General features: G+C 35.0%; 3 protein-coding genes across 6 annotated transcripts; 2 read left to right on the forward strand and 1 right to left on the reverse strand.

The window, feature by feature from the left end:
* Nucleotides 1-3,640: 3,640 nt before the first annotated feature.
* Nucleotides 3,641-20,034, forward strand: LOC111477847 (kinesin-like protein KIN-14A). The gene is made up of 23 exons (XM_023121778.1): nucleotides 3,641-4,157; nucleotides 4,945-5,068; nucleotides 5,337-5,423; nucleotides 5,499-5,669; nucleotides 5,810-5,916; nucleotides 7,509-7,640; nucleotides 7,744-7,919; nucleotides 9,097-9,258; nucleotides 9,673-9,764; nucleotides 10,829-10,980; nucleotides 11,539-11,712; nucleotides 12,423-12,569; nucleotides 12,666-12,815; nucleotides 13,530-13,601; nucleotides 14,695-14,750; nucleotides 14,841-15,066; nucleotides 15,482-15,673; nucleotides 15,772-15,963; nucleotides 16,326-16,676; nucleotides 17,654-17,752; nucleotides 18,171-18,311; nucleotides 18,399-18,557; nucleotides 19,293-20,034. Exons 1-23 carry the CDS (start codon nucleotides 3,945-3,947, stop codon nucleotides 19,746-19,748), a joined length of 3,831 nt encoding a protein of 1,276 aa, XP_022977546.1. The 5' UTR covers nucleotides 3,641-3,944; the 3' UTR covers nucleotides 19,749-20,034.
* Nucleotides 20,035-20,188: 154 nt separating this feature from the next.
* Nucleotides 20,189-22,370, forward strand: LOC111478662 (transcription factor bHLH131-like). Of its 4 annotated transcripts, none has more exons than XM_023123039.1 (3): nucleotides 20,189-20,474; nucleotides 21,379-21,612; nucleotides 21,721-22,370. In XM_023123039.1, the coding sequence occupies exons 1-3, from the start codon at nucleotides 20,448-20,450 to the stop codon at nucleotides 22,150-22,152; spliced, it is 693 nt and encodes a 230-aa protein (XP_022978807.1). In that variant the 5' UTR covers nucleotides 20,189-20,447; the 3' UTR covers nucleotides 22,153-22,370. The 4 variants fall into 4 exon arrangements, with proteins under 4 accessions (XP_022978807.1, XP_022978809.1, XP_022978808.1 ...); XM_023123041.1 differs by having other exon boundaries at nucleotides 21,388-21,612; XM_023123040.1 differs by lacking the exon at nucleotides 20,189-20,474 and adding an exon at nucleotides 20,952-21,278.
* A 796-nt stretch (nucleotides 22,371-23,166) lies between these two features.
* On the reverse strand, nucleotides 23,167-25,764 carry LOC111478661 (IMPACT family member in pol 5'region). The gene is made up of 6 exons (XM_023123038.1): nucleotides 25,464-25,764; nucleotides 25,062-25,103; nucleotides 24,410-24,525; nucleotides 24,104-24,209; nucleotides 23,905-23,958; nucleotides 23,167-23,531 (listed from the first exon to the last, which is right to left on the reverse strand). The coding sequence occupies exons 1-6, from the start codon at nucleotides 25,734-25,736 to the stop codon at nucleotides 23,373-23,375; spliced, it is 750 nt and encodes a 249-aa protein (XP_022978806.1). The 5' UTR covers nucleotides 25,737-25,764; the 3' UTR covers nucleotides 23,167-23,372.
* Nucleotides 25,765-26,128: the final 364 nt, after the last annotated feature.

Genomic DNA, 26,128 nt, shown 5'->3' on the forward strand with positions numbered 1-26,128 from the left:
ATACCCATTCCAATTAAATGCCATTTTTTCTTTCTTTTTAATAATGTTTGTTCCTTCTTGGCCGCAAATAATTCTGCCCCAATTAACCTTTTTTTCAGATGCATCCTCCTTCCACTTTAATTTTATGGATTTTTTTCTCACATTGTTCTCTGAATTTTAAAATATGACTCATTCTCTGTATATAAAATAAATGCTTTATTTTAAATTTTTATTTATTATAAATTTATTGATTTTCTCCTATTCATGCCACCAAAATTTAAAATAAATTAAGTTTTTATTTTGGAAGTATGGGAAGTTTTTAAGATTTTGTGCATCGGGTAAATAAACTAGAAAGTGTAAATTATTAATTAATGTAAAAATGTCTATATTAAAGACCATAGAAAATAAATCAAATTTAACTTATATACATTTATTATATGAATGATATGATATAATTGTTTTCGACCTATCAAACAAGCTTGATGAATTAGTGATAGATTTAATACTAAATAAACAAGAAATTTAATAATGATTGTTTTTTTTATTTATTTATTTGTTATAGATGTAAACAAGTAGTCTTTGTAATTAATTAGACTTATTTATGGAAATTTGTGGGCAGAACATTCTGACGTGTCGGTAAATTAAGAACCTTTCCAATTCATTAATTTTTTCTATTAATAGAAATTCTATTAATATAATATAAAAAGTAATAATCAATGATTAATGATGATTAGAGTATGTGACCAGAGAAAGAAAAATAAAAAAAAAATGGCCAACCTAATAACCAACTATACTATTAATAACCAAACAACAAACAAAAAATCAAATCCAATTGAAACAAGTCCATTCAATTAAATACTTTTACATGAATTTAGAGGGTCAAAGTTAAGTTAAAAAAATTAAATTCAAACGTAGAAATAAGTAAGGGCGGTAATTAAAACTTAGACTTATGTGATTAAAATGTTAATAGTTAAGATGGGTGGTTTAAATATGACAGTTATAAAAATTTTATTTGTTTATTTATTGACTTTTAAGATTCTTTAATAAGCATTTTAATTGGTTCAAACCCAACTATAATAATAATGTATATATTTTTTTTTAATTTGTAATTTTTTATTTATGGAAATTGGTGGGTATTAACGTCAATCTTGTCGTCTCTGGCTTGAAAATGGAAAATTAAGAACCTTTTTCAATTCATTAATTTCTCTCTTTTATAATTAATAGAAATTATACGTAAGTCTAGTATAATAATAATAAAAAAAAAGTAATAAATAATAATAATTAATGATGATTAAAGTATGGGACCAAAAGAGAAAAAAAAAAAGACGGCCAACTAATAAAGAAACTATAGTATTAATAACCACGCCACAAACAAAAATCAAATCCCAAGTTGAAACAAGTACATCGAATAAGTGGATAATTTAGACAAAACTAAAAAAATTAAATTCAAACATGAAAATTATAATGACTGTAATTATAACTTAATTTTAGGTGGTTTAAATATGCCCATTTATACCTTAAAGTTCTAAAAAATTTATTTGTTTATTTATAGACTTTAGCATTTTAATTGGTTCGTATCTTTTTTTAATTTTTAATATTTAATTATAAATAACAAAAAAATTTGAAAGCTCACACCTAAATTACTGTCTACAAATTAAATATATATATATAATTATTTAATACAAGTCATAATTTAATATAATTTTTTAGGTTAACAATCATTTTTATAGTTTTAAAGTTAGGTAGCTTATCGTTAAGAATAGTTGACCGTTTATTATAAAGCAAATATCTAGATATTTGCCTTACATTACGGGTTACAATATTTGCCCTTTTATTAAATGCAAATATATTGTATTCATTTATTATTCTTTCATTTTATCGCTATTTATTTATTATTTGTAATTTACCTTATTTCTGTATTCTGTAAATGATTATAAATAAGAAAACTCTCAACATCATTTGGGTGTTGTGGATTAATCAAATATTCACACTTATAAATATATATATAGTTAAAGTTTGGTAACTTATAAATATATGGATGATTAACTAGTTTATTGATTTATATAGGTAATAAAATTTATTTAATCTTCGATAGGACTAAATCACTAATTTTAAAGTTAATAAATTAAATTTGTTATAAAAAAAAGAGTATAAATTCAATTATAATAAATGTATCCTTTAGGAATATATATTGATATTTGATTGAAAATGAGAGATAAAAATGTGATTTTTAATATTTATTTATCTGTTGTTGCTTACGGGGAAATAGCAGAAGTGTGTCAGGAGAAGCATTCACTGCCATGGCTACGACTGTGTCTCGTACTGAACTGTCCGTAATTGTGAATCCGTAGTAGTGTTTAGGCTTCGATACCCACGCCTTCTCTCCCTCCTCGCTCTCCTCCCATCTCAACATTACTCACCAGTCCTGACTGACGCGGTTCTCTGAACGACACGCATGACTCGGTACTGTTATTCTCAACTTTTGTTTTGCTGGTGGGGTTCTCCGCTGTCATCTTCCGTCTCCGGAATCCATCTCCGTCACTTATTTAATTCTTCACATATATATATATATATATATGTATATACACGAATTTTTTTTTATGTAGTTACTGTTTTTACTAGTTTATTATTATTTTCAATTTTTTTTTCAATCCTAACGAAATTGTAATTTTTATTTTTATTTTTATAATGAATCAATATATTTAGTAAAGTCATATTGACGTCAATTCTAAAAATTAAAATTTTAAGATTATAACCGTTTTTATTAATTAAAAAATATATTTTTTTAAAGTTTGTATACGTGAGACGTGAGACGGGATTGAAAAAAATAATCAATCATTTGCCTCGTTTATCTAATAGAAAAACATGTTTTCCATTCTGCCATTCTCTATCTAAAAGGGGAATCACTCTCCGTGCCAAGTGGATCTCCACAAGTAAATGTACATCTCGAGTCTTTATATTCAAAATTTTGTCTAATAATTCAATTATATATTAAAAAAAAAAAAACTAATAATGTTTGTAACTATGCTTTCTATTTTTAATTTTTATAGTGGTAGATGGCTTATACAACGTTGGAAGAGTAAATTTAGACCAATAAGCTACCAAACTAAACTTTTAAACTAACTTAAATATATTTTTTAAATTAAGTTAAATTGTGAAGGTGGGTTTAAAAGTTTAAATTGATGATTTAAAGCATTGATTTTATTATATTAATTTAACCAATCTTTATCATTGCCATGTTAAATATATGACACTTACATCTTAATTCAAAATTGGGCGAAAGCAAATAAATGATAGCTTAGCAGAAAAGCAAACAATAGAAAAGAAAACACAAAAAGACCAAAAGAGGCAAAAAGAAAGTAGAGGATCGATTTGAATCGGGCTGCTTTCCCCTCCCGCGCCCATTAAGACAATAAATTAAGCCCAAAAAGGTTGGCCCATGGTGGCCCACCAAGCAAGAACCCACGTTGCCAGCTCAGAATGGGAAGCGAAGGAAGCAATCCACACGAGCGATCACGTGTGCGCCTTATCACGAATGATAGGGAGACGTGAAGTAATAAGGAGCGCAGAATATTTTTGTGTGGCAAAATGAAACGGCTAGGCTGGAGAGTCTGCGTTGCGTTGCGTTGCGTTGGGTTGCGTTGCGCAATGTTTGTGTCCCCATAATTCCGATTTCAGAAAATTGGAAGAAATTAAAATTCCCTCGTTAGTAAAACGGCGTCGCCTAGCGTTAACGTACGACGGGTAACAAACCAAATCGACTCCCTCCATTTATGGCTCCCAACGGGGCAGATAACATTACCGGCTAAAAAGCTTACAAGATTAGAACAATTAACCACTGATACGAGAGAAGAAGAGACAAAGCCAGACAGAGAAGAGAGAGAAGGAAGGTGGAGACGGAGGACCGGGAGGCGACCCCGTCTTTGGATTCCAAAAATTTGAGCTTCTAGGGTTGCCGGAGTAGAATGGGGGAGCAGAGGAACCGATGGAATTGGGAGGTAAGCGGGTTTGAGCCAAGGAAGCCGTCTTCTTCGTCTTATGAGCAGGATGATCAGCTCAAGCCAGGCGCTCCTTTGGTTCGGAGGTATTCAATTTCGTCGTCTTCAGCTTCTCCACGTTTGGCGCTCCCGAAACACTCACTGGTCACCAAGGTTCAGAGATTAAACGACAAAGTTAAGGTAACCGGACTTAATTCTCAATTGTTACCATCAACTTCTTCTTCTTCTTCTTTTTCGTTGTGAGCTCTTGAGTTTTGCTCGTCCTTGTTCTTAATCGTTTGTAATTTGATGCTGAAAAGTGACATTGCGTTTGAAATGAGTAGCTCCTAAGTGTGAATCGGTTTTAGTGTCCCAAGCATTTCCAGTGTAGCGATGTATTAGTTAATATTGCTGCCATTGCCAAGCTAAGAATTTTGATGAAATGGAGTGCTCATTAGTGAATTCGATTAACTTGCTCCTTCGTTGGACATGGCAACATGATTCTAGGCCATATATCGACTATAAATATCTTTGCGGGGTCGATACAATTCCATATGTGTAAGTGAAGGCATGCATGGTTTGGCCGTGTGTGCTTGTTGCAAGCGGTCACACGTGGAGGACTTGGAATCTTCGCAGCTCTTGGTTTCGATTTCCTAGTCATTTTCAGGCATCGGTTAAACACCATTATTCGATGTAAAAGCACTGAAGAATTTCCGCCTTCATATTCAAGTTGTCCGTACATCCACCTTATACGTTTCTCTGCTATGCGTTAGATCCATTTCTCAATCAATAGACAGATTCGAGGTTTTCTCAAGATTTCGAATTTATTCTCGATTCCCTATATGAGTTTCTATACATGGGCTTGCCTGTTCATGTTGTTTTTTTACGTCTTTTGTTTTAAAATTCGGAGGCATTTTAGGCTACACATGGACTTCTGTATCGGCTCATTTCCTGTACTCGTTAAGAAGTTGGTTCTTTACTTTGACAGCTAGCTAAAGAAGATTACTTGGAGTTGAAACAAGAAGCAAGTGAACTGCAGGAATATTCGAATGCAAAACTAGATCGAGTTACTCGGTATCTCGGCGTTCTTGCAGAGAAGACCCGTAAGCTAGGTAAGACAATGAGCACTGCGGTTTACTTGTTTTCCATGTTGAGTTCCTTGTTTCTAGATTTTAAATCACGTAAGTTACTCGATTTAATGAGATTGACAGATTATTGTAGTTTGTAGCTTCCAAATATGAGACGACATCCACGAGAACCATGCAAATGTGTTTGGTTTTGGTTTTGGTTTACCTTGTTCGAAGGCTATATATATTTATAAATTCCTGTTTAAATACAATTATTGGTGGTTCTTAAAGTGTTCTCATATCTGGATATCAGATAGAGTGGCCATTGAAACTCAGGCGAGCATTGGTCCACTACTCGATGAGAAAAGAAGGTTGTTTAATGAATTGTTGACAGCCAAAGGTACACCCATTTTCCTTTATAAAATTGACAACCTGTAAAAGTTAGTTCTAACAATTACTGGTTTATTAATTTCAGGGAACATAAAAGTTTTCTGCCGAACTAGACCACCATTTGAGGAGGAAGGTCCATCTGTTGTTGAATTTCCTGATGAAAGCACAGTCCGCATCATCACTGGTGATGATACCGTCTCTAACCCCAAAAAGGATTTTGAGTTTGACAGGGTCTATGGGCCTCATGTTGGACAAGGTGAAAGGAATGTGTGTTCCCCTTACCTCAACTGGTCCTACTAATGTTTTCCAGTGATTTATTTATTTGTTTAATAATGCAAATTATGGTTTACTACGGTCGTGTTATTGAGGTATATTGAATTGTTATGACACGTGCAGCCGAATTGTTCAGTGATGTTCAGCCTTATGCACAGTCTGCGTTGGATGGACATAATGTTTCTATACTTGCCTATGGACAAACATTTTCAGGAAAGACGCACACCATGGTTGGTCTCCTGTCTCCCTCTGTTTGACTCGTTTCTTCCCTCCTTTTACTCTCTCACCAACTGATGTAGATGCATCTTAATAGCGGCCCTTGTTTGTGTCATTATGCAATTGCTAATGTGTATAGTTTTTTTTTTTCTTGGGCGAGGGTTGTTATGCTAATTACTACGGGTATCTTGATGCCTAGGAGTGAAGATTAATTGTGTTTATAATTTTGTTTATCTTGCAAGGATCGTCTTTTTGATGCTTTAGTGTAAAAGATGCATGTGTTTGTTGTCTAGAGTTTATGTGTAAGGATGTACTAGGATCTTGCCTTTGTTGTTAATTAGTTCTACATCTCCATTTAAATAAATTAAAGTAGTATTTCATCCATAAATCAACTAAATACATATTATTTCAAAAGTTCACTCTAAACATGAATTTAACTTGAATAGAATTTCATATTTTTGTATCATATTGGCGCACTACATTTCTGATTTACATGAGAACTTAATTTTGTAGTAACATATAATTGTTTTGCTATGAACTAGTTGAATTTGATTTCAATTTTTTCCCAGCATCTCAGGATGCTAATCTCAATACAATACAAAGCTAATATTCATTTATTAGCCTCTTGTTAGAATTTGTATTGCTGAGCTTGATTTTGTTAATAAAAGAAAAAGGGCCAGGGTCACAGAAATGTTGAGAAACAAATTTGGTTTAGATGTAAAGTTGCATTTGTCAAGAAACTATTCTACACTTGATCTTAGCTAAAAGGGCAAGATAGGTATATGTAAAGTTATATTTGCAACAGACAACTTTGTACTTCTTATGGGATATCAGATTATTTCTGATTCATAAAATCAACAATTTTCCATTCGCCCAATATTAATTTTAATAGTAATTCAAGAACTATGATAAAAAAGGGACTGAGTATACATAGAAAGGGGATGGAGATGAGGCAACATCTAGAATCAAGCCAAGGATTCAGAATATGGCTTCCCAATGGGATCTCGTTTCTAAAATACAGTAATTGCAATTTTTCCTTTTAATCCAGCAGATCCTGCGAGTGGCAATTAAACTTATTACAGCCTACCATTCTGTTCACTTTGCGTTGGGATCTTTGGAAAACCTTGCTATCTTCTCCAACCATATGTACTAAAAGTATGTGTCTGCAAATATTAAGTCACAAAATAGAACCTTTGAACTCTCCAACTTCTGAACACCATAAAACCGAAAAGTTGTCCTCAATATCTGTATGAAAGTACCAAACAAGCACTCCACCATCTGTCCACATATTCATAAATTCATACTGCAAATGGTTAAGGTTTCCCATTCTTTTTTCCACATAATTGGAGTTAACGGGAAGTGGTAGTTTTTCATTTAACTGTTAGGAGTGTAGTTTTGTTTTCATTTCTTTTATCTGTCATAAATAGCCAATACCTTCTTCTCATAATAAGCTTGGTTATCAAATGTTTCTGTTCCCATCAGTGTTTGTTCTTTCATATGTAGGTTTATTGAAGTATAGCATTCTTATCTTACTATCAGCCAATTTCTGAGCATATTGAGCTGGTTAAGCTGTTTTTTTTTTCAATTTATTATTTTTCTTGCACAGGAAGGATCCAGCCATGACCGTGGTTTATATGCTCGTTGTTTTGAGGAGTTATTTGATTTAGCCAACTCTGATTCAACCTCTACTTCTCAATTTAAATTTTTTGTCACGGTTTGCGAGCTCTATAATGAACAGGTTCTTTTCCTTGGTGAATTTCATTTTCCATTGCATTGTAGTTTTAGATTCCATCTCTGAGCTCTATGTAATACTCTATTGAAACCCTTTCATGTTCTTGAAGATCAGGGATTTGCTCGCTGAAGCAGTCATCTCTCCAGATCCCCACGTTGATACGCCAGAGTTGTTTGCAGGACTTGTGCAAGAAAAAGTAGATAACCCATTGGAATTCTCTAGAATTTTGAAAGCAGCAACTAATGCACGGGGAAATGATACGTCAAAGTGGAATGTTTCTCATTTGTATGGTTTGAACCTGGTTCTTTTGATTTCTTTTTTTTTTTTTTTTTTTTTTTTTTTTTTTTTTTTTTTTTTTTTTTTTTTTTTTTTTTTTTTTTTTTTTTTTTTNTGTGTGTGTGTGTGTGTGTGTGTGTGTGTGTGTGTGTGTGTGTGTGTGTGTGTGTGTGTGTGTGTGTGTGTGTGTGTGTGTGTGTGTGTGTGTGTGTGTGTGTGTGTGTGTGTGTGTGTGTGTGTGTGTGTGTGTGTGTGTGTGTGTGTGTGTGTGTGTGTGTGTGTGTGTGTGTGTGTGTGTGTGTGTGTGTGTGTGTGTGTGTGTGTGTGTGTGTGTGTGTGTGTGTGTGTGTGTGTGTGTGTGTGTGTGTGTGTGTGTGTGTGTGTGTGTGTGTGTGTGTGTGTGTGTGTGTGTGTGTGTGTGTGTGTGTGTGTGTGTGTGTGTGTGTGTGTGTGTGTGTGTGTGTGTGTGTGTGTGTGTGTGTGTGTGTGTGTGTGTGTGTGTGTGTGTGTGTGTGTGTGTGTGTTATTTATGGCCTGGGTAAAAAGAACTATGCAATGTTGAATGGTGCATTTTTTTTTTTCTTTTTGGTTATTTGGAAACCTGCTTGATGGGATTTGGTCGTGGGTTGAGGTAGTTGAGCCCAACTTTATCTCTGTCATACTTATCAAAGAAATGTGTCAGTTATTGCCTAATGGAGTTTTGCATCTCCTGCTAGATATGTATGGAGTCTTGATTTTTTCTGAACGTAAGAAAAAGGTTGAAGATCCACCTACTGAAGTTTCATTATTTTAATTACTTTACTGCTGTTAGATGGATATTTGTTGCCATTTCAATATTTTGTGCAAAAATTCTTTTATGGGTCTAAACTATGTGAAATATAATATTCAAATGGAATTGTTGCTCACAATCAATTAATTTGTATTTTATGATTTGCACATATTTATTGTTCCATCATGTAATTTTGATTTATAATGTTTGAACTTGCAGTTTGTAATGTTACAAGGAACCATATTTAATTGTTAGTTCTTCTTTCAAGAAAGAACTGTGACATAAGTCTACTAGGGAGTTTGATAGAGAAACCTGCTAGAGTGGAGGGGTTGCATAATTTTTTCCAATGCTAATTTTCAGTATTTTCATGGCTTGTATGTTCACCATCTTACAAGGCTTCAAACTTGGCTATTACAGGATCACCACAATACATATATATTATACCAATCTGATCACCAGTGAAAGTACGTATAGCAAGCTTTCCCTTGTAGACTTGGCTGGCAGTGAGAGTTCAATTACGGAAGATGATAGTGGCGAGAGGGTTACAGATTTGCTGCATGTCATGAAATCACTTTCAGCGTATATTTTCTTTTCTTTTTTAGCCCACTGGGCATGGGGTATTTTCTTAAACTAATTTTTTAGGCATCCTTTTTTATTAATTGGATGGAATTATTGTTTCTAATTTTGAATATTTTTAATTTCTGAGATTTTTTATCATGTTTTGGTTGCAATTTGTAAAAATAAACCAAGTGACTGTGGTTTTTCAAAAGCTTTATATTTCTTGTGATTTTCATCATATTTAATTTAACGAGAAAGTTGATTTAAATTTAATGTGGGCCCAAATTTGAATTACATTAGGATTTGGTGAACGTGTAGAAATATGAAATGGTGGTTGTTGATCCATGGAATTCAACTTCTTCTCAGTGAAGAAATCTTTACCTCTTGGCTTCTGGAAATAACCTCACTGCAGATATTATGATACTGCTTTTGTAGGTTGGGAGATGTTTTGTCATCTTTGACTTCTAAGAAGGAAGTTGTTCCATATGAAAATTCAGTGCTCACAAAAGTACTAGCAGATTCGATAGGTAAGGTAATCTTTTTGGTTTATGAAGTTGTTTTGGGCTAGAATCATCAACCATGTCATTACGGTTGCATGGAGGGTGCACGCTGTTATCCCTCATATTATTTCTAAACCTTGCACATGTTGCTAATGTTTGATGCCAAAATAATTTTTTGAACGGGCATGTTATGTATGTGACAACAACTTGTTTGTCTCATATCTATCACAGGTTTATAAGATGACACCATATTCAAGAATAGTATGATTCCTTATTTGTTTTTGATATCCAATGTTAGTTTTCTGGAAACTCGAAAGATTTTAATATCTTAGATTAGTGACCACTATAAGGTTTGGACAAGATTAGTATGGTTTCTCAATGCTCTAATATTTTTCTCACCTTGTTTCATTGTGCAAGCTTCTGAAATTTGACTTAAAAGATTTTTCGTTGGTCTACCTTTCTGTTTGAAATAAAGATTGTTGTAAAACGCTTGTAACTAAAATTATTTCTATAGTTTATACTTTACAATCTTGGTTCATGCTCTTTTGAGAGCTGACAGTCCGGTGCGTGAAAGAGGCATTCTGACACAAAAGAACCTCGTCACAAATACGGGAGGACCAACCAATGTTTTCTTTTGCCTTAGAATTGAATAATTGTGTCCGCACGTCATTTCTAGGAGTAATAATCCTGGGTGCATCTTTATTTGGAATTTAAGAGAGTTGAATGCAGAATGTGCTACAAATCATAATTTTTTTTTTTTCCTCCAACAATTTATAGTAACAACTCTGGATGTGAGAAAAAATTTGGCATCTTCCAGGAGAAGCTACATGTTGCTTTATATTTGACTGTTTCCTCTCTCTCCTCTGTATTAGTTGAGACACACTCAGACTTTTACCTTGCCAGTATTTAAGCTTTTCTGTGGTACTCGTATTACTGGGTGAAAAGTTTTCTTTCAGGCTTATCCCCTTGTTCTCATCTCAAGCAATTTCTTTTGCTTTCAATTTTTCACTTAATGGTCTATATTGTTATCCTAAGGCTGCTAGAATGATTTAGACCTGGTTCCTTTTGCTTAATATGTTCAATTTATGTAGGCGGGAGTTCGAAAACTTTGATGATTGTCCACCTCAGCCCAAATGCTTCAAGTCTGTCAGAGACGCTTTCATCATTAAACTTCTCTGCAAGAGCACGGAATGCTGTATTAAGTCTTGGAAATCGAGATACAATTAAAAAATGGAGAGATATTGTAAGTGTGAATATGAATATATTTTATTGAATGTGGCTACATGTCTAGATGATATTCAGTACTGTCATCATCTGGTGTGTTACAATCTTCTGTGAAAGAAGATTAATCATCAAAGAGAAGATATAACTTTAAGATCGGAGTAAAAACAAGATATAAGATAGGAGAGTAACTCATGTTTATCTTTGGTCCAGGCTCAGGAGCTGATCTGAAGACTTAAATACTACTTCTAAATATCATTGAAAAGATCTTTTACTTTTTGATTGATTAAGCAGTAATAGGTTTCTGAGGATGCATATGTCAAAGTACGCATCATTCTACAATTCATTATAGTAACTCCTTTTTGTATTCATTCTGTTATTCTAATGAAAGCTTGGTTTCTACTTAAAAAAAAAAAAAAAAAAAAAAGAAGAAGAAGAAGAAGAAGATATTTACATCTATAGTACAATAAAATACATGATGTAACCTGCATCGTTGGTGGGGCAACTGTGGGCTCCAAATGGAAGTATTTTAAGAGTACATCTGTATTGTTCACAATTTCATTCCTGCTAATTCTTATAGGCAAATGATGCACGTAAGGAGTTATATGACAAGGAAAAAGAAATTCAAGATCTAAAACAAGAGGTTTTGGGACTGAAAAGTGCACTTGAAGATGCTAATGACCAGTGTGTTTTACTCTTCAATGAAGTTCAGAAGGCGTGGAAAGTTTCTTCTACTCTGCAATCAGATTTAAAGGTTCTTAACTTATGTTTTTTCTTACACAGTTACATTATTCAACGGAATCTCAGTTTTGGTTTCTCCTTTTTCTACCTTGCTTTTTACATGTCAACTATGAAATGGAAGGTTTAGGATGAATAATGGAGTTGATTTGAGTTTTGGGATGTATAAACACAAATCTTTTTCTTTTTCAGTCTGGTTGTCTTTTAAAAAATGTCCTTCTACTGAAGCATAGATTAACAATTTACACCATTTTGTTATAGATACCACCGGAAGTAAAAGAATTGTATTATTATTTTCATTAATTTATATCAATTGATGGTCAGCCTGATGTTATACTCCAAAAAATCATTGCAAACTATTTTACAATTTGAACCATGCTTGTGTTCAAAGATTAATGTAATAGTTTACTCATATATTTTTCTGAAGTGAGGCGTGTATACTTATTCATCAGGTTGAAGCCCTTTTTAGTGCTTGAATCCTGTCTTCCGTTTATGTTCTTTTTTTCTGTCATAAAGGTTTGATCGACATTTTATGAAACTAATTATATCTTGTTCTCTTACTATTGACCATTTTGATGTCTCGTTTTTCTATTAAGCTTTTCTTTCAGGCAGCATTTTTGCTTTAATTTCAAAATAATTCTGTCATTTTGTGTCCATACGTTGATGTTAGTTGTGTCATATTACTTCAAGCATCAATGTCGCTGAATTGTGTTCTATTTGATGTAGATGGAAAACATTTCACTGTCAGAAAATCTTAAGACAGAAAAGGAACAAAGTGCTCAGCTTAAAAATCAAGTAGCTCAACTCTTGCATTTGGAGCAAGAGCAGAAACTACAGATACAACAGAGAGATTCAACCATTCAGATTTTGCAGGTTGGTTCTTTTTCATATCAGGACTCTTGACCTGAATAATTGTTACTCTATTATTTTTTAAGTGATGGAAATGATATAATTTTTGTGTCCATGTAGTCAAAGATTAAAAGCATAGAGTCACAAGTGAATGAAGTCAGATCGTCATTGAGCACAGAACCATCCAAGGCCACTGGAGATGGCATGGATTCTTCTGCAGTAAGCAAGAAGCTTGAAGAAGAGCTCAAAAAACGTGATGCTCTTATTGAGGTCTGTTCTCTGAAATTATATGTTGGCTGATATCTTTGATAAGAATGTTGTTTTTTCTTTTGAAAAAGAAGAAGAAACTTTCATTGATATTTGAAGAGATAAAAACTAACAATTAAAAGAAAACTGTCTTTAGGAGTATAGATCGCCTCCCACAAGAATAAACACTTTAAATTACCAAACAACCTTCCAAATAAAAATTTGAAAAGTAAAAAAAGTGTCCCAACAAGAATTCATTAAAAAAGTGAAACAATTTATAAAATCTTTGGAAAGAGCACCTCAACAAGTCATACGATATTTGATGAGAGATCTAATCTCTCCTCCTAAACAACTTGTTTTTCATCAAAGATATATTATATATTCCTTTCTGTCCATAGTCCCTAAGCTATTGATTTGGCGACGTGAAACCATAAAATTTGAACTTCTTCTTGGATTAAATTATTGTTTCTTAATAGGTCACTGATAAGAGTACATACATCATAAGATGAACTGCCTTTTTCATCTATGGCATGTTGACCCCTGGAATTTTTATTTTCCTTTCTAAATTCCTAGAGTTCTGTACTTCAATATTGTTTTAGGCTTTTGGCCTATTTTTTATATTTGGGTGTAATATCTAACTAGTTTGAATTCAATTTCTAGTTCATTAGCTAGTTGACCCGCTCATGCTCCAGTCAAGTTGTTTTGTACCTGGGGTCTGAATTTGTGCTATTTTTGCAGAGATTACATGAAGAAAACGAAAAATTGTTTGATCGCTTGACAGAGAAAGCATCTTTGGTTGGATCACCCCAGGTAAACATCATCTCTTTGAGATCTGAATTTCCCCGGTACAGGTTTAAACAGCTTCTGATACTTGAATTTTCTGCTTAGATATGTTCATTTATAAAAAGGTTTGTTGTTCTCTTTGAGCTTCCATTAACATGTTTGATTGATTTATTGTCTAAAAGTCTGGCTAGTGTCCTATGTTGATTTGGCATGAAGCATGCTACTCTGTACTTCAAGGGTTTCTATATATTTTTGTACTATAGGTACGTATAGTTGAGCACACTGGAATACAAGGACATTTTTCAGTAGCTTGTTCAAAGGCAATGTGCTTAACATTTTTTTTAATGAATAACCGAATTTCCATTGAGAAAATTCAAAGAATACGTGAGCATACAAAAGTAAAGCCCACGCAAGGAAGCCAAACTACAGAAAGGGGCTTCAATCAAGGGAAAATAAGATGTTGAGGGTAATTTCAAAAAGACATTGTCACTGAAGCTCAAAAAGAAATATAGATTTTAACACTGAATCAAATATCGCCAGAAGATCTCTCCTGCCCTCTAAAGATTCTATTATTTTCCTCGCTTCAGAAACCTTACAAGATAGTACAATTTTCAAATTGTCATAGAAACAACCCTTGAGAGTTGGCAAAACAAAAGCCGAATGCCTCAAAGAAACAAGTCCAAACATCGGCGAAATCACATCTCTGGTGAATATGAACGAGGTCCTCCACTGTCATCCTACAAATAATACAACAAAGCAGCATGACCTTATTTGGACAGGATCTGTTCTATAGGTTCTACATAGGTTCTACAATTGAGCCTTTGAGTTCTAACAGTACAACCAAACGGCAGCAATTTGTGATGTGATAGAATTTTGAAATGTGTAATTTTAGTAGAGAGTTATGGCTATCATCATCGCCCATTGGATTTTATTTATATCAACAGGATTTCTACGAATCATTTGGCTTATGAGAAATTTTACTAGTTAGGTTTGTTTAGCCAGTACCGTTACCATGCCTATTTAGTGTATGGTATTTTATGGGCTATTTCAATTATTAATAGTATTCTGTATGGTACTAAGCTGTTACTTATATTGGTGTTTTTATTTATTTGACTTCTAGTTGCCAAGTACATTACCCCAAGGTTCTGGGATTGTTCAACCTCAGGATCCTCGCAGGTATTTAGTCAAATCTGAAGTTTGTAAATGCTTTCAGTTCAATTACTTGCTACTTCATATATGCTTTGTACTTCCTGGTTGCTGAAACAGAAATGATACCAATGACAAGAGTAAAGGGAGCTCGATGGCTATTGTTCCTTCTCCCTCAGCTGTAGACAAAGCTGAGGGGAATCTTGCCTTAGTTAAAGCTGGTTCTGATAAAGTTAAAACTACCCCAGCAGGAGAGTATCTTACATCTGCTCTGAATGATTTCAACCCTGAACAGTATGACAGCCCTGCTGCTATTTCAGATGGTGCAAACAAGCTTTTAATGCTGGTATATATAAGTTTAATTTTAGAAGGGATACTAAATATTGATATCCATATTTCTAGTCTTATTGGTTAAAAGTATTAACGGTATCTTTATTTATTTATTTTCATTAAAACCAATTATTTATAAACTTGCGTTAGTAAAGCTGGTTCTGATTTAAGGACAAGGGATTTTCATTAATTAGCTGTAGTGCTAAATCAGTTTTGTCATGGGCTACGTTTCTCTGGTGGGAGCTGTGTGGGGACATAGGCACAGTATAGAATTTTGCACAAGGTTCTTATTGTGTCTCCTTATCTATTTTTTATTTATTTTTTATTATTATTTTTTCTATACTACTTTCCTTCCAGCATGAGGTTGATGATATCACTGGGGTATAATGAGAGGAACTTTTTAGTCAATTGATTGGAAATAAATCTTGCAGATCTTAGCTGCAGTTATTAAAGCAGGTGCTTCTAGGGAGCATGAAATACTCGCTGAAATAAGAGATGCTGTTTTCTCTTTCATCTGTAAGATGGAACCAAGAAGGGTGATGGACACGATGCTTGTTTCACGAGTTAGAATATTGTACATAAGATCTTTGCTTGCTAGGTCACCGGAGCTGCAATCCATCAAGGTTTTTAAATATTTAATGTGTTTCCATCGTTCTCTTCTCCGCTGTACATTTTCTTTGACTTTGCATCATGTTCAGTCCTTGTATCTTTTTTATTGCAGGTCTCTCCTGTTGAGTGTTTTCTTGAGAAGGCAAGTACTGGACGCAGTAGAAGCTCCAGCAGGGGTAGCAGTCCAGGAAGATCTCCCGTGCGATATATTGATGAGCAGATCCAAGGCTTTAAAGTGAATCTTAGGCCAGAAAAAAAGTCCAGATTTTCATCAGTAGTATCCAAAATTCGGGGTCTTGATCAGGTAGTGTTTTTATCATCGTTTTGTTATCTTCCCACCAGTCTGAACTAATTCATGGGGATAGTCAATATGAATATATTCCCCTTTCTCTTTCCAAAAGAGATACCAAGAAAAACTGTTATGTGCATTGCACACATGCTGGTGGCAGGAGATGAATTGGGAAGTACTGCATGATACAATTTTTAATGCATTATCATGAGATCACGCTGTCTTCAGGTCCCTCCCATCTGGATGCTTCCAACTTTCTATATTCTGTTCCACTTGTTACTTAACACAAGAAAATAATGGTTTTCTACATTTTCAGGAAGTCCATTGTATATTATTACGATACATCTGTGCTCACTACTTTGAACTGTATTGGACAGGATTCTCCGAGGCTGCAAGTGACAGCTGGAAAGCTGAGAGAAATTAACGAGGATGCAAAAAGCTTTGCTGTTGGAAATAAGGCTCTGGCTGCTTTATTTGTACACACTCCAGCTGGCGAGCTGCAGCGTCAGATTAGGTCATGGCTTATAGAGAACTTTGAATATTTGTCTGTTACTGGAGACGATGCAGCAGGGGGGGCAACTGGTCAGCTAGAACTCCTGTCAACAGCAATCATGGATGGGTGGATGGGTGGACTTGGTGCTGCAATGCCTCCTTCAACCGATGCTCTTGGCCAGCTTCTCTCTGAGTATACAAAACGGGTCTATTCTTCCCAATTGCAGCACTTGAAGGTGCATTTTGATCTCATTTTGAATCTTTTCATGGAAAATCGAAGGATCTTGGTCTCATCATTAATTGTCTTCAAAAGCTTATTAAGTTTACTACTATTTAACACGTCAATTGTTTTGAATAAATGCTTGGATTGATTTTTTCACCGTGTTATTGCTTGTGAAAATATTTTGAAAGATAACTTCCGTCGAGTAAAAAGTTTTGTTTTTTGATCTAGTCTTAGACTTTTTTCATGGCAAATCATAAGCAGTGTGAATTGATTGATCCACACAATTTTAATAGGAATCCATTTAATATCCTCAACTTATTCGAGGATGGAAATTCCTTTCATTTTTTTAGAGTCGAGAAAAGTCATTATTTTCTCAGCTGCCTAAATCATAATTTTCAAATGTCACCAAATTCTTATAAATAAATCAAACTTGCTCGAATTCATTTAGATGCAACTGGGATATTATTGGTTCGAATTTCATCGGACTACTTGACTACGGTCTTAAATACTTCATGAGTTTAAAGCCACTAATATTTTTATGTTCATATTTTTCAAAAAAAGAACATTGTACAAGGACAAAAGAAAAACTTTGCCCGATATCAATTGCTGTCTTGTTCAGAACAAGAGTGGTGCTCTTTCATGATTGCTGCATGGGAAAATACCACTACATTCTTGTCTTTTCACCTAAGCACATCCAAGAGGATTTCTATTTTTTGCAACACTGTAGCATCTTCAACGTTGTGTCCTGTCTTCACGTGGATGAGGATTGATGATTCTTTTTTTTTTTTTTTTTTTTTTTTTTTTTTTTTTTTTTTTTTTTTTTTTTTTTTTTTTTTTTTTTTTTTTTTTTTTTTTTTTTTGTGCGTGAACCTGAGTAATAAATCTTACGTTCCTATGTAACTCCCCTGCTAGATTTTGCTCTCTCAACAGGGTAGTGGTAAACAGACCATGATATTTTGGACATTTACTTACATTTTTCTATTTTATCAGGACATTGCTGGTACCTTGGCTATGGAAGAGGCAGAAGATGCGGCTCAAGTTACAAAGTTGCGATCAGCTCTTGAGTCAGTCGATCATAAAAGAAGAAAGGTACTTCATAACTTCATAATTTCTATTTCACTCTCCTATATACTTGGTCCATTTATTCCTTGTGACAAGCTTAACACCTTAAAGAGCACATTTCCACGTTTGGTGTCAAGAAACAAATACTCATCTCTCATGCTTTCTTTCTATATCCTGTTCTTCCATGTTGGTTCTATTCTGCAAATAAACATTCGCTATTAATGCTTAAATGCCAATATTATCGATGTTTCTTTAGTCTACTTGATTACATTTTAGTATATTCTGATCTGCATTTTTGTTGTCAGATTTTACTACAAACGAAAAAATTACAGATGATTTGGCATTTCAATAAATGCTAATTTGTCAATATTATCTACGTAACTTTTTTCATTCTTTAATTTCCAATATTCGAGCATCTTCTGATATGTAAAACTAATGTTGTCAGATTTTACAACAAATGAAAAATGATATAGCTTTACTTATGCTGGAAGATGGTGGTTTACCTATCCAAAATCCCTCTACTGCTGTTGAAGATGCAAGACTTGCCTCTCTCATCTCCCTTGATGGCATTTTGAAGCAAGTAAAGGTAATCTACTACATAAATGTCTTTCATTTTTTCTTGTCTTGTTTCTGTGTCAGAAACAGACATTTACAAAGATGTTTATTGAAACAGGATATTGGGAGACAAGCCTCTGTAAATGCCTTGAGTAGAAGTAAGAAAAAAGCACTGCTTGCATCCCTTGATGAATTGACAGAACAGATGCCTTCTCTTCTTGAGATTGATCATCCGTGTGCTAGGAGGCAAATTACAGATAGTCGTCAGATAGTTGAGGTATGTGAGTCTTTTAAATTTTGTATTGAATTGTTTGCACTACATGCTTTCTTGTTGTATGAGTGAGTTCATCGGGTTTTTTTTCTTTTCCTTTTTTGTATCTATGTTTGAATTCAATTTGACTCTTCTCATTCGGATATCGGATCAAATAGTTGTTCGTTGGCATTGACGTGGAACTATTTAAGCCGACAACAGGGTAGGGTTGGAAAATCTCCATTTGTTGCAAGTATTTGGGCGGTGGGGGGGTGTGGGGATTTTTCACTCATCATTATGATGTCGTAATTATAAAAAAACAATAATAATTCAATAAAAAACTAGCTTGTCCAATTCTTTTAAACTATACGTTGGTATTGAATGACTTGGTTTTGTCGTTGCATTCAAAGGATTTTGTTACTTCCCTTTTTCTGTAGCATTTTATGGTGGATTTCTTGGTTGTTTAAATTTGGTTTTAGTTTTAAACACGGGCTCTTTTGATCTCAACTTCAAAACATTTCATAGGAACAGTACTTCTTATTCAATGTCTACTCTGAACACGTAACATTTTGGAAATAGAACTTTAACTCGAATATACCACTTTTCTTTTACTTCTAAAATACCAATTACAGAGTGAACTTTTATCTCAGAGTTGGAAGACACATGGCTCCTTCAAATCTTGGATTGAATATAGTACATTAGCTGGAGCCTGGATCTATCATACTTATATCTAAATATTTTTTCTAATCTTATTTACTGCAGTTAACTCCAGAAGAAGATGACATCTGTCACGCAGCATCACACAACCGCAGACTGTCAGTGGACTCGAGTTCTGGTGCAGAAGTTGACGTAGCACAGTGGAACGTTCTGCAGTTCAATACAGGCTCTACAACACCTTTTATCATCAAGTGTGGCGCAAACTCCAATTCGGAATTGGTCATCAAGGCAGATGCCCATGTTCAGGAACCAAAAGGTGGTGAAATTGTGAGAGTTGTTCCCAGACCATCTGTTTTAGAAAACATGAGCTTGGAGGATATCAAACATGTATTTTCCCAGCTCCCAGAGGCTCTGAGCTTACTTGCTTTGGCAAGAACTGCAGATGGAACCCGAGCACGGTACTCTCGGCTCTACAGAACTTTAGCCATGAAAGTCCCATCGTTAAAGGATCTTGTTGGCGAGCTTGAAAAGGGGGGAATATTGAAAGATGTAAGACCATGAATACGAAGTTTGTACCTCCCATTCTTTCGGCAGCCGTATACTTTGACATGCTGCTGCCTAGCCTGTGTGTTCACATTATTTTGAGGAAACTCCTTAGGTTGTCCACGGTATTTAGAGTTGTTATATTGTAATTTATGTTGTCTTTGTTGCTCTTAGCAAAATATCTGTATTTGGTGACATCTACCTTACACCTCACGTGTCGAATTGGCTGTAATTGTTGTTCAAATCAATGTCACTTCTCTAGAAATATTGTCAAAATGTCGATTACAAGACATAATTTTGATTATCCTTTCAGATCTTGTAAATTAACAATTTTAATTTTCCTATTAGTCTAAGTCTATTTGGTTTTTTAATTTTGTGTCTTATTCTAAAATTTTAATTTTATGATTTCTGTAAAATTTAAAAAGATTAAAAAAAAAAAAGGCACATTTCGGACGGCTTTTACAAGTCTCTCTCTCTCTCTCGCTAACCGTAGTCTCTTCGGTTCGGGATTTCAGAGAACGGGACGAAGTGGGGTTTCATCTTTTTCAGTTACATCTTCTCTAACCCTCAGTGAGCTTACGCTATTCACCGAGGCACCTGTTGCAGTTCAGACCATTGGACTCTCCTTTTTCGTCTTCGGGTATTTCCCTGTCGAACCTGCACTATCCGGTGACAGGTGCTCTTCAGCTCTCTTTCGGATCCTTGAGCACCAATAACATGGAATCATTACATGATAGAGCTTCTGTAAGTATCTGCACGTCTATTTGGCTTCGAAATTATAATTATTTTGTGCAACTAAGCAAGCTTCTGCTAGACCAGCTGGTATATGTAGTCTTAAGAAGAGGATATATATCATTGGACTGATTTGGCTGTATCTTAGCCATATATTCAATACTGATACCAAAAAGTTCACACCCGGCGACATGACAAACAAGTTACTTCGGTGCTTCATGTCAGCCATCCTTTTAGTTGCAATTTTGCAGTCCGAAGAATAAAATAAAATAACTCTTGTCCAAGGAGCAGCAGTGACCGAACCATCTTCCAAGCCACACACCTACAGTATAATGCTTTTCTCAAAATCCTCGACACCATGGAAGTTATAATCTTCAACACAAGGATAGTTGTTGGGACTGTGGGTGGAGACAGGAATGAAGATATGAGTGGGGGGTCATATTATTTATAAAATATGATGTCAATGTATTCTTGAATTTGAAGTATAAAGTAGGATTTTTGTAATGAATTGTTAAATTCTGGTCATGCGGATGGTTGATATGTGATTTGGTTAAAGCACTCCAAGTTTCCATATCTTATCATTATAATTACAGGATAGAAATGCTTAGTAAATGGCAATTATGAGGTCATATATTACACAATCTGCCTTAATCGCAAAGAAATAAAGCAATTAATTCCTTCTCTCCCACTCTTATGAAAATGGAGAATTTTCCTATGTAATAAAAACATCAATAGTCGGACTTCACAGCAGTTATTGCTGTTCTTTCCACTTCCAATAAGGGAGAACCTTGTTGTGCCATGGTTTTACTGCATCAGGTAACTTATACAGACACCAGTTAACAACATTTCTTTGCTTTCTGATACTTATGAATCTTTTATTTTTTTTCTTCTTCAATCTGTATGTATCATTTCATAGTCTGGACAGGTCATGCAGTCCATCAAGGGCTACCCAACTTCAGGAACTATGCATCAGATGTATCCACAAGGACAACCTCTAATGATCAAGCATTACAGCCCAATCTCATCCTTTCCAAGGAAGGAGAATACATTACATGCAGCCCAGAAGCACCGCCTGGCAGAGCAGAGCAGAAGAAACAGAATCAGCGGCCAATATGACACCCTCCGTGCCATCCTTCCCAGCATATACAAAGTTAGTAAAAAAAACTTCCTTCAAAAAATCTATCTTCAATTGATTTTAAGCCAACACGTAAAAATATTCTGTGTATTGATACTTGGAAAGCAATGATTATGAACACAGACGGATATGAGTAAGATCAAAAAGGCTTTTGTGCTTTCTGAGACAATCCGTCTGGTGAAGGAGTTTAAGAAGCTTGTATCAGAAAAGAGAGCAGCTAATCGTGAAGTCAGGGATTGCGGGATACCTAGTGGGGCAGATAGATTGAGCTTAGAACACTGTGATGGTGGTGAAGGGATGGTGAAGGCTGTAATGAGCTGCGAGGACAGGCCGAACATTATGGCAGAATTGGCAAAAGCACTGAAAACGGTGAAAGTGAAGCTGGTGAGAGCTGAAATTGTGACTATGGGTGGAAGGAACAAGTTTGCTCTGTGGATGCAAGGGCCTAAAGAAGGACTTGGCGTGCTTAAGAGGGTTTTGGAGGCTGTTATGAGGAGGCCTTCATGGACAGCTAGAAAACACAGAAGTTCTTGGCATTCCCGAGCCTCAAAGTAACATAATTACCCGTTTGTAATTAGTTGTGATGGCCTTTCTAGAACCATCCATCCCTCTAATCAATACGTCTGGACATGATAGGTGAAGTATACGTACTTGCTGACCTTTTTTCTTCTTATCTTCCTAGTTCCTCTGTAATTCAATGTTTCCAGAGATGGTAATTTGGATTTTATAGCAAAGAAACTTCGAATGAAAAGCTTAATTGATATTACAGGTTATCCTTATCCTATTCAAACAAAAAATGGCTTCCACCAAGATCTCATCTTCTTCAACACAAGACTCCCATCTGAATTCTAAACCTAGCTAGCTCGTTCCCATCAGGTCCTTGTCCTTCTATTCAAACATAGAATGGGTTTAAGAATTGTGTCCAAACGTGTTCTTTTCTTAGCTATGTTGGTCTTCTATCATGGCCTTGTACAGTAGTCGTTATTAATGTACTAGGGAAAACTGCATCAGTGAATAAGGGGTCCTTCGTTTCTTGTGATAGTTGCAGAGTAAACGAATGGGCATTTCCACTTCTGCTGTGGAGTGATTGCATCTGCCAAGTATAATTGCAAAATGATGCTAGTAACTAGCTAAGTCTTCTAACGCACCTCCATTGCAGCCAACACCGAACTGTCATCAATCCTACCTACATCCCGTTGTATCTTACATCTATTACACTAAACCTTAAAGGTATATTATTTTTGTTTCTTTCAACCGACATCTGGTCAGACTAGCATCCACTGACTCAGCGGAATTCTGTATGACCATTAAACCCAGAACTGCGAACAGTCCCAAATATAGATGGATTCCAACAACGTTATCTCCAACTCCAACCATAACACCATTTCAATTATTGCTTCCCATCAAACCATAGTCAAATGAAACAAGTCCTTCAAATTGGCAAAGGTTCCTTGATAGCTGTTATCATCAATCAAATAAGGACTTACTGCCGCGTGCTTCTGAAAAATATGATGCTTCTACAGCAGTAGTACGGTATATAGGTTAATGAAGGAACATGAGAATGAGGCAGGCCGTGAACTAACTAAATATTCATTTCAATGGGAAATGTATTTTACAAAGGATATCTAGATTATTGTGCAATGTAAATAGTTGTACAAAGTCATCATTCACTTACCTCATAAGCCACCCGCCATTGATTGGATGCATACTTGATTTCTTTATATTGATGTGTATCTCCCTTCTCTGCATTCATGTACAAAGAACAGCTGTATAATTTATTGCTTGTAAAAGATTAATTCACGGCTACAATTAGATTTGATAGCATCCTCCAGCTTCTCAACACGGTCGAAATCAACCTTGAATGTCACCATGGTAATACCATCTTTACCACAGTCATAATCCTGCTTAATGTCCTCAACGTGAAAAGATTGCATCTGCAAACACCGACACAAATTTCAGCTCTACAATAATATCCATTTAAAAAGGCGGCAGAAGAAACGGATACTGTGCATGACAGAACTGTAGAACCTTTCTATTATTGCTGGAGCCGAAAGATCATCACTCTATGGTATATATGTAATTGTAAGAATTATAGAAGAATGTTTCCGTCCAAAGTAAATGCAATATTGACTATGACATGAGAACTATACCGAAGGAAGAAAAAACAAGCAGAAACAAATGAAAAATCAGAGACCATAGTTCAAACAATAACCGTCCAATATCTGAGGGGAAAAAGCACTAAAGACGAAAATTCAAACCCGTGACAGAGGCATACAAGATAACTCTTAATCACATGGGCAAATTTACCTGGTGGTACAAAGCCCCTAGAAGATTGAATGGTACCTCCACACCCATTGGAACCTAAAAGACATGGAACCCAATTTATCAAAAATAACATTTCCTGTGTAAATCAATTTAAAATAGTTTAGTACAGTTAATTTGCTCCATAAACTTCTGAGTAATACTAGCATCACAGGGTGACAACTATTGAGGGAAGAAGAAACACCTTAGATTTCACGACACATGTTTGAGCACTTTTCAGGCATTCGGAAGCTACTCCCCCATAAGCCCTGACTAGTCCCCCAGTCCCGAGTTTGATACCTCCAAAATACCTAAAATTTGGTAGAGGGAAAAGATATCATACGAAGTTAGCTATAGCACATGGCAAGCACACACATTCATATCAACCAAAAGCATTAATAAGAGGATTCCAAGTCAACGATTGGCTAGTATTTTGCCCATGAAAATTGCTTAGAAATAGATCCCAAAAACTATGTTTCAACCTAATTCCTATTATTTGCAAAGAGAAAACCTGATCACAACCACCATGACTCTGTCAATACCCGAAGAGACAATAGCAGAATGAATTGGTTTTCCAGCAGTACCAGATGGCTCGCCATCATCATTAGACCTAAATTGATCTCCAACCTGAATAGAGTCAAGGGAAGTTATAAATAAAGGAATTGAGATCAGGGAAGTAAATTTATTAACTCCCCTCTCAATATCTCTTTATGGGAATCCTCTTGAACAAAAAAACTCTCTGAAAAACTGGAGCATTGCATTTTGAAGTAATAATATGACCATCAGAAACTTGCGAGCTTTAAAATACGAGGGAATGACAGAAACTAATTGATATTACATTCGCAGCAAAAAAATTTCGGATCTATCAAAATAAACAGTGTAAAAATGTAAAACAGAAACTAAACGTAGCATCTTTCTTATCATATTTAAGGAATGTTATTTTTGTAAAAATATAAAAGAGATGATAGATTTATTCATGTAGTATTTTATCACGTGATTTAGCATAAACTCTGTTACATTACACCTTCAACAGACCACGTGAAGAGCAAAGTGTTAGACCACTGGGACGGATGGTGAACTACCCCATAATAGATATTCTTCAAGAACTGTAACAACTAATGCATCTAACCATATCCAACAACATGCAAGAGATAAAGAAGTACCTGATACGCCCAGCAATTGTGAGTAGCTCGCGGTTCCCGTACCTGAGTTTCATCACAAAAAATGCCAGCCAGATTAGTGAATTTCACACAAACATATCGATTCTATTCTAGAAGATTTTCAAGGACGCATTTTGAGGCAATGTTCCAATATTTGAGATTAAAAGAGTGATGCTAATGGCATAATACAATTTGCAATAACGAATTTCACTAGAAAATAGATAGCTTTGCCAATTGAATCATGTACAATGTGAAGTGCGATATAATTTACAACTTCAAAGAAAATGGCATATAGAATCCCAAGGGAACAAAAGAGAATTTATTCCAGGAAACAAACAGAAAGGCAGCGAGGGTAAACAGGAATAGAAATCGGAAACTCCTCCATGAGAATCTAGCATAGAACACCTGGGAGAGAAAAGAGAAGGCAGACTGCTCATTGGTGACAGGACCAGCGATGGCGATGAACTTGCTCTTCTTGATTTCTTTTTCGAATCTCACAATCTCTTTGATCGTGGTGTATGCGCCTGCATTTCCGCTACTACTACTACTGACTGTTGTGAACATATCTTTCTTATCCCGAGCAATTGCGCACAGTGAGGAAGAGAATCGAGTGTTGAGGTTCAGAGTCTTGAAGTAACGAAAGTTTGGGGCTGCGGCAGAGGCAATTGCTACGGGCATTTGATGGAGCCTCCGATTCTCAGTTGGACAAATCCTGTAAATATTCCTTTCCTCAAGTTGAGTATTAACGACGTCGTTTGAGTGGAAAAATAACACTTTTTTTGCAATACAAAAAGATGTAAAAAGTGAATATTTAAACAATCTTTGATTGTAACAGTAATAGTAAGTAAAAAATGAAAAATTAATTAATAGTGTATTAGTGGCAAAGAGATAACGCTATTTGTTCACCTATATCACTGAGTAGGCATATGCCTAGAGAATAAGATTAATCAGTATAATTTACAGGAATTCAATTGATTTTTTTTTTTTTTTTTTATACTCGAGCATCACAAGGTGATGTGACAACCATTTAATTTGTGATACATCTTTTCCTATATATTTATAATGTTTTC

This window comes from Cucurbita maxima, unplaced genomic scaffold, assembly GCF_002738345.1.
Source record: "Cucurbita maxima cultivar Rimu unplaced genomic scaffold, Cmax_1.0 Cma_Scf00004, whole genome shotgun sequence".
NCBI classification, from domain to species: Eukaryota; Viridiplantae; Streptophyta; class Magnoliopsida; order Cucurbitales; family Cucurbitaceae; genus Cucurbita; species Cucurbita maxima.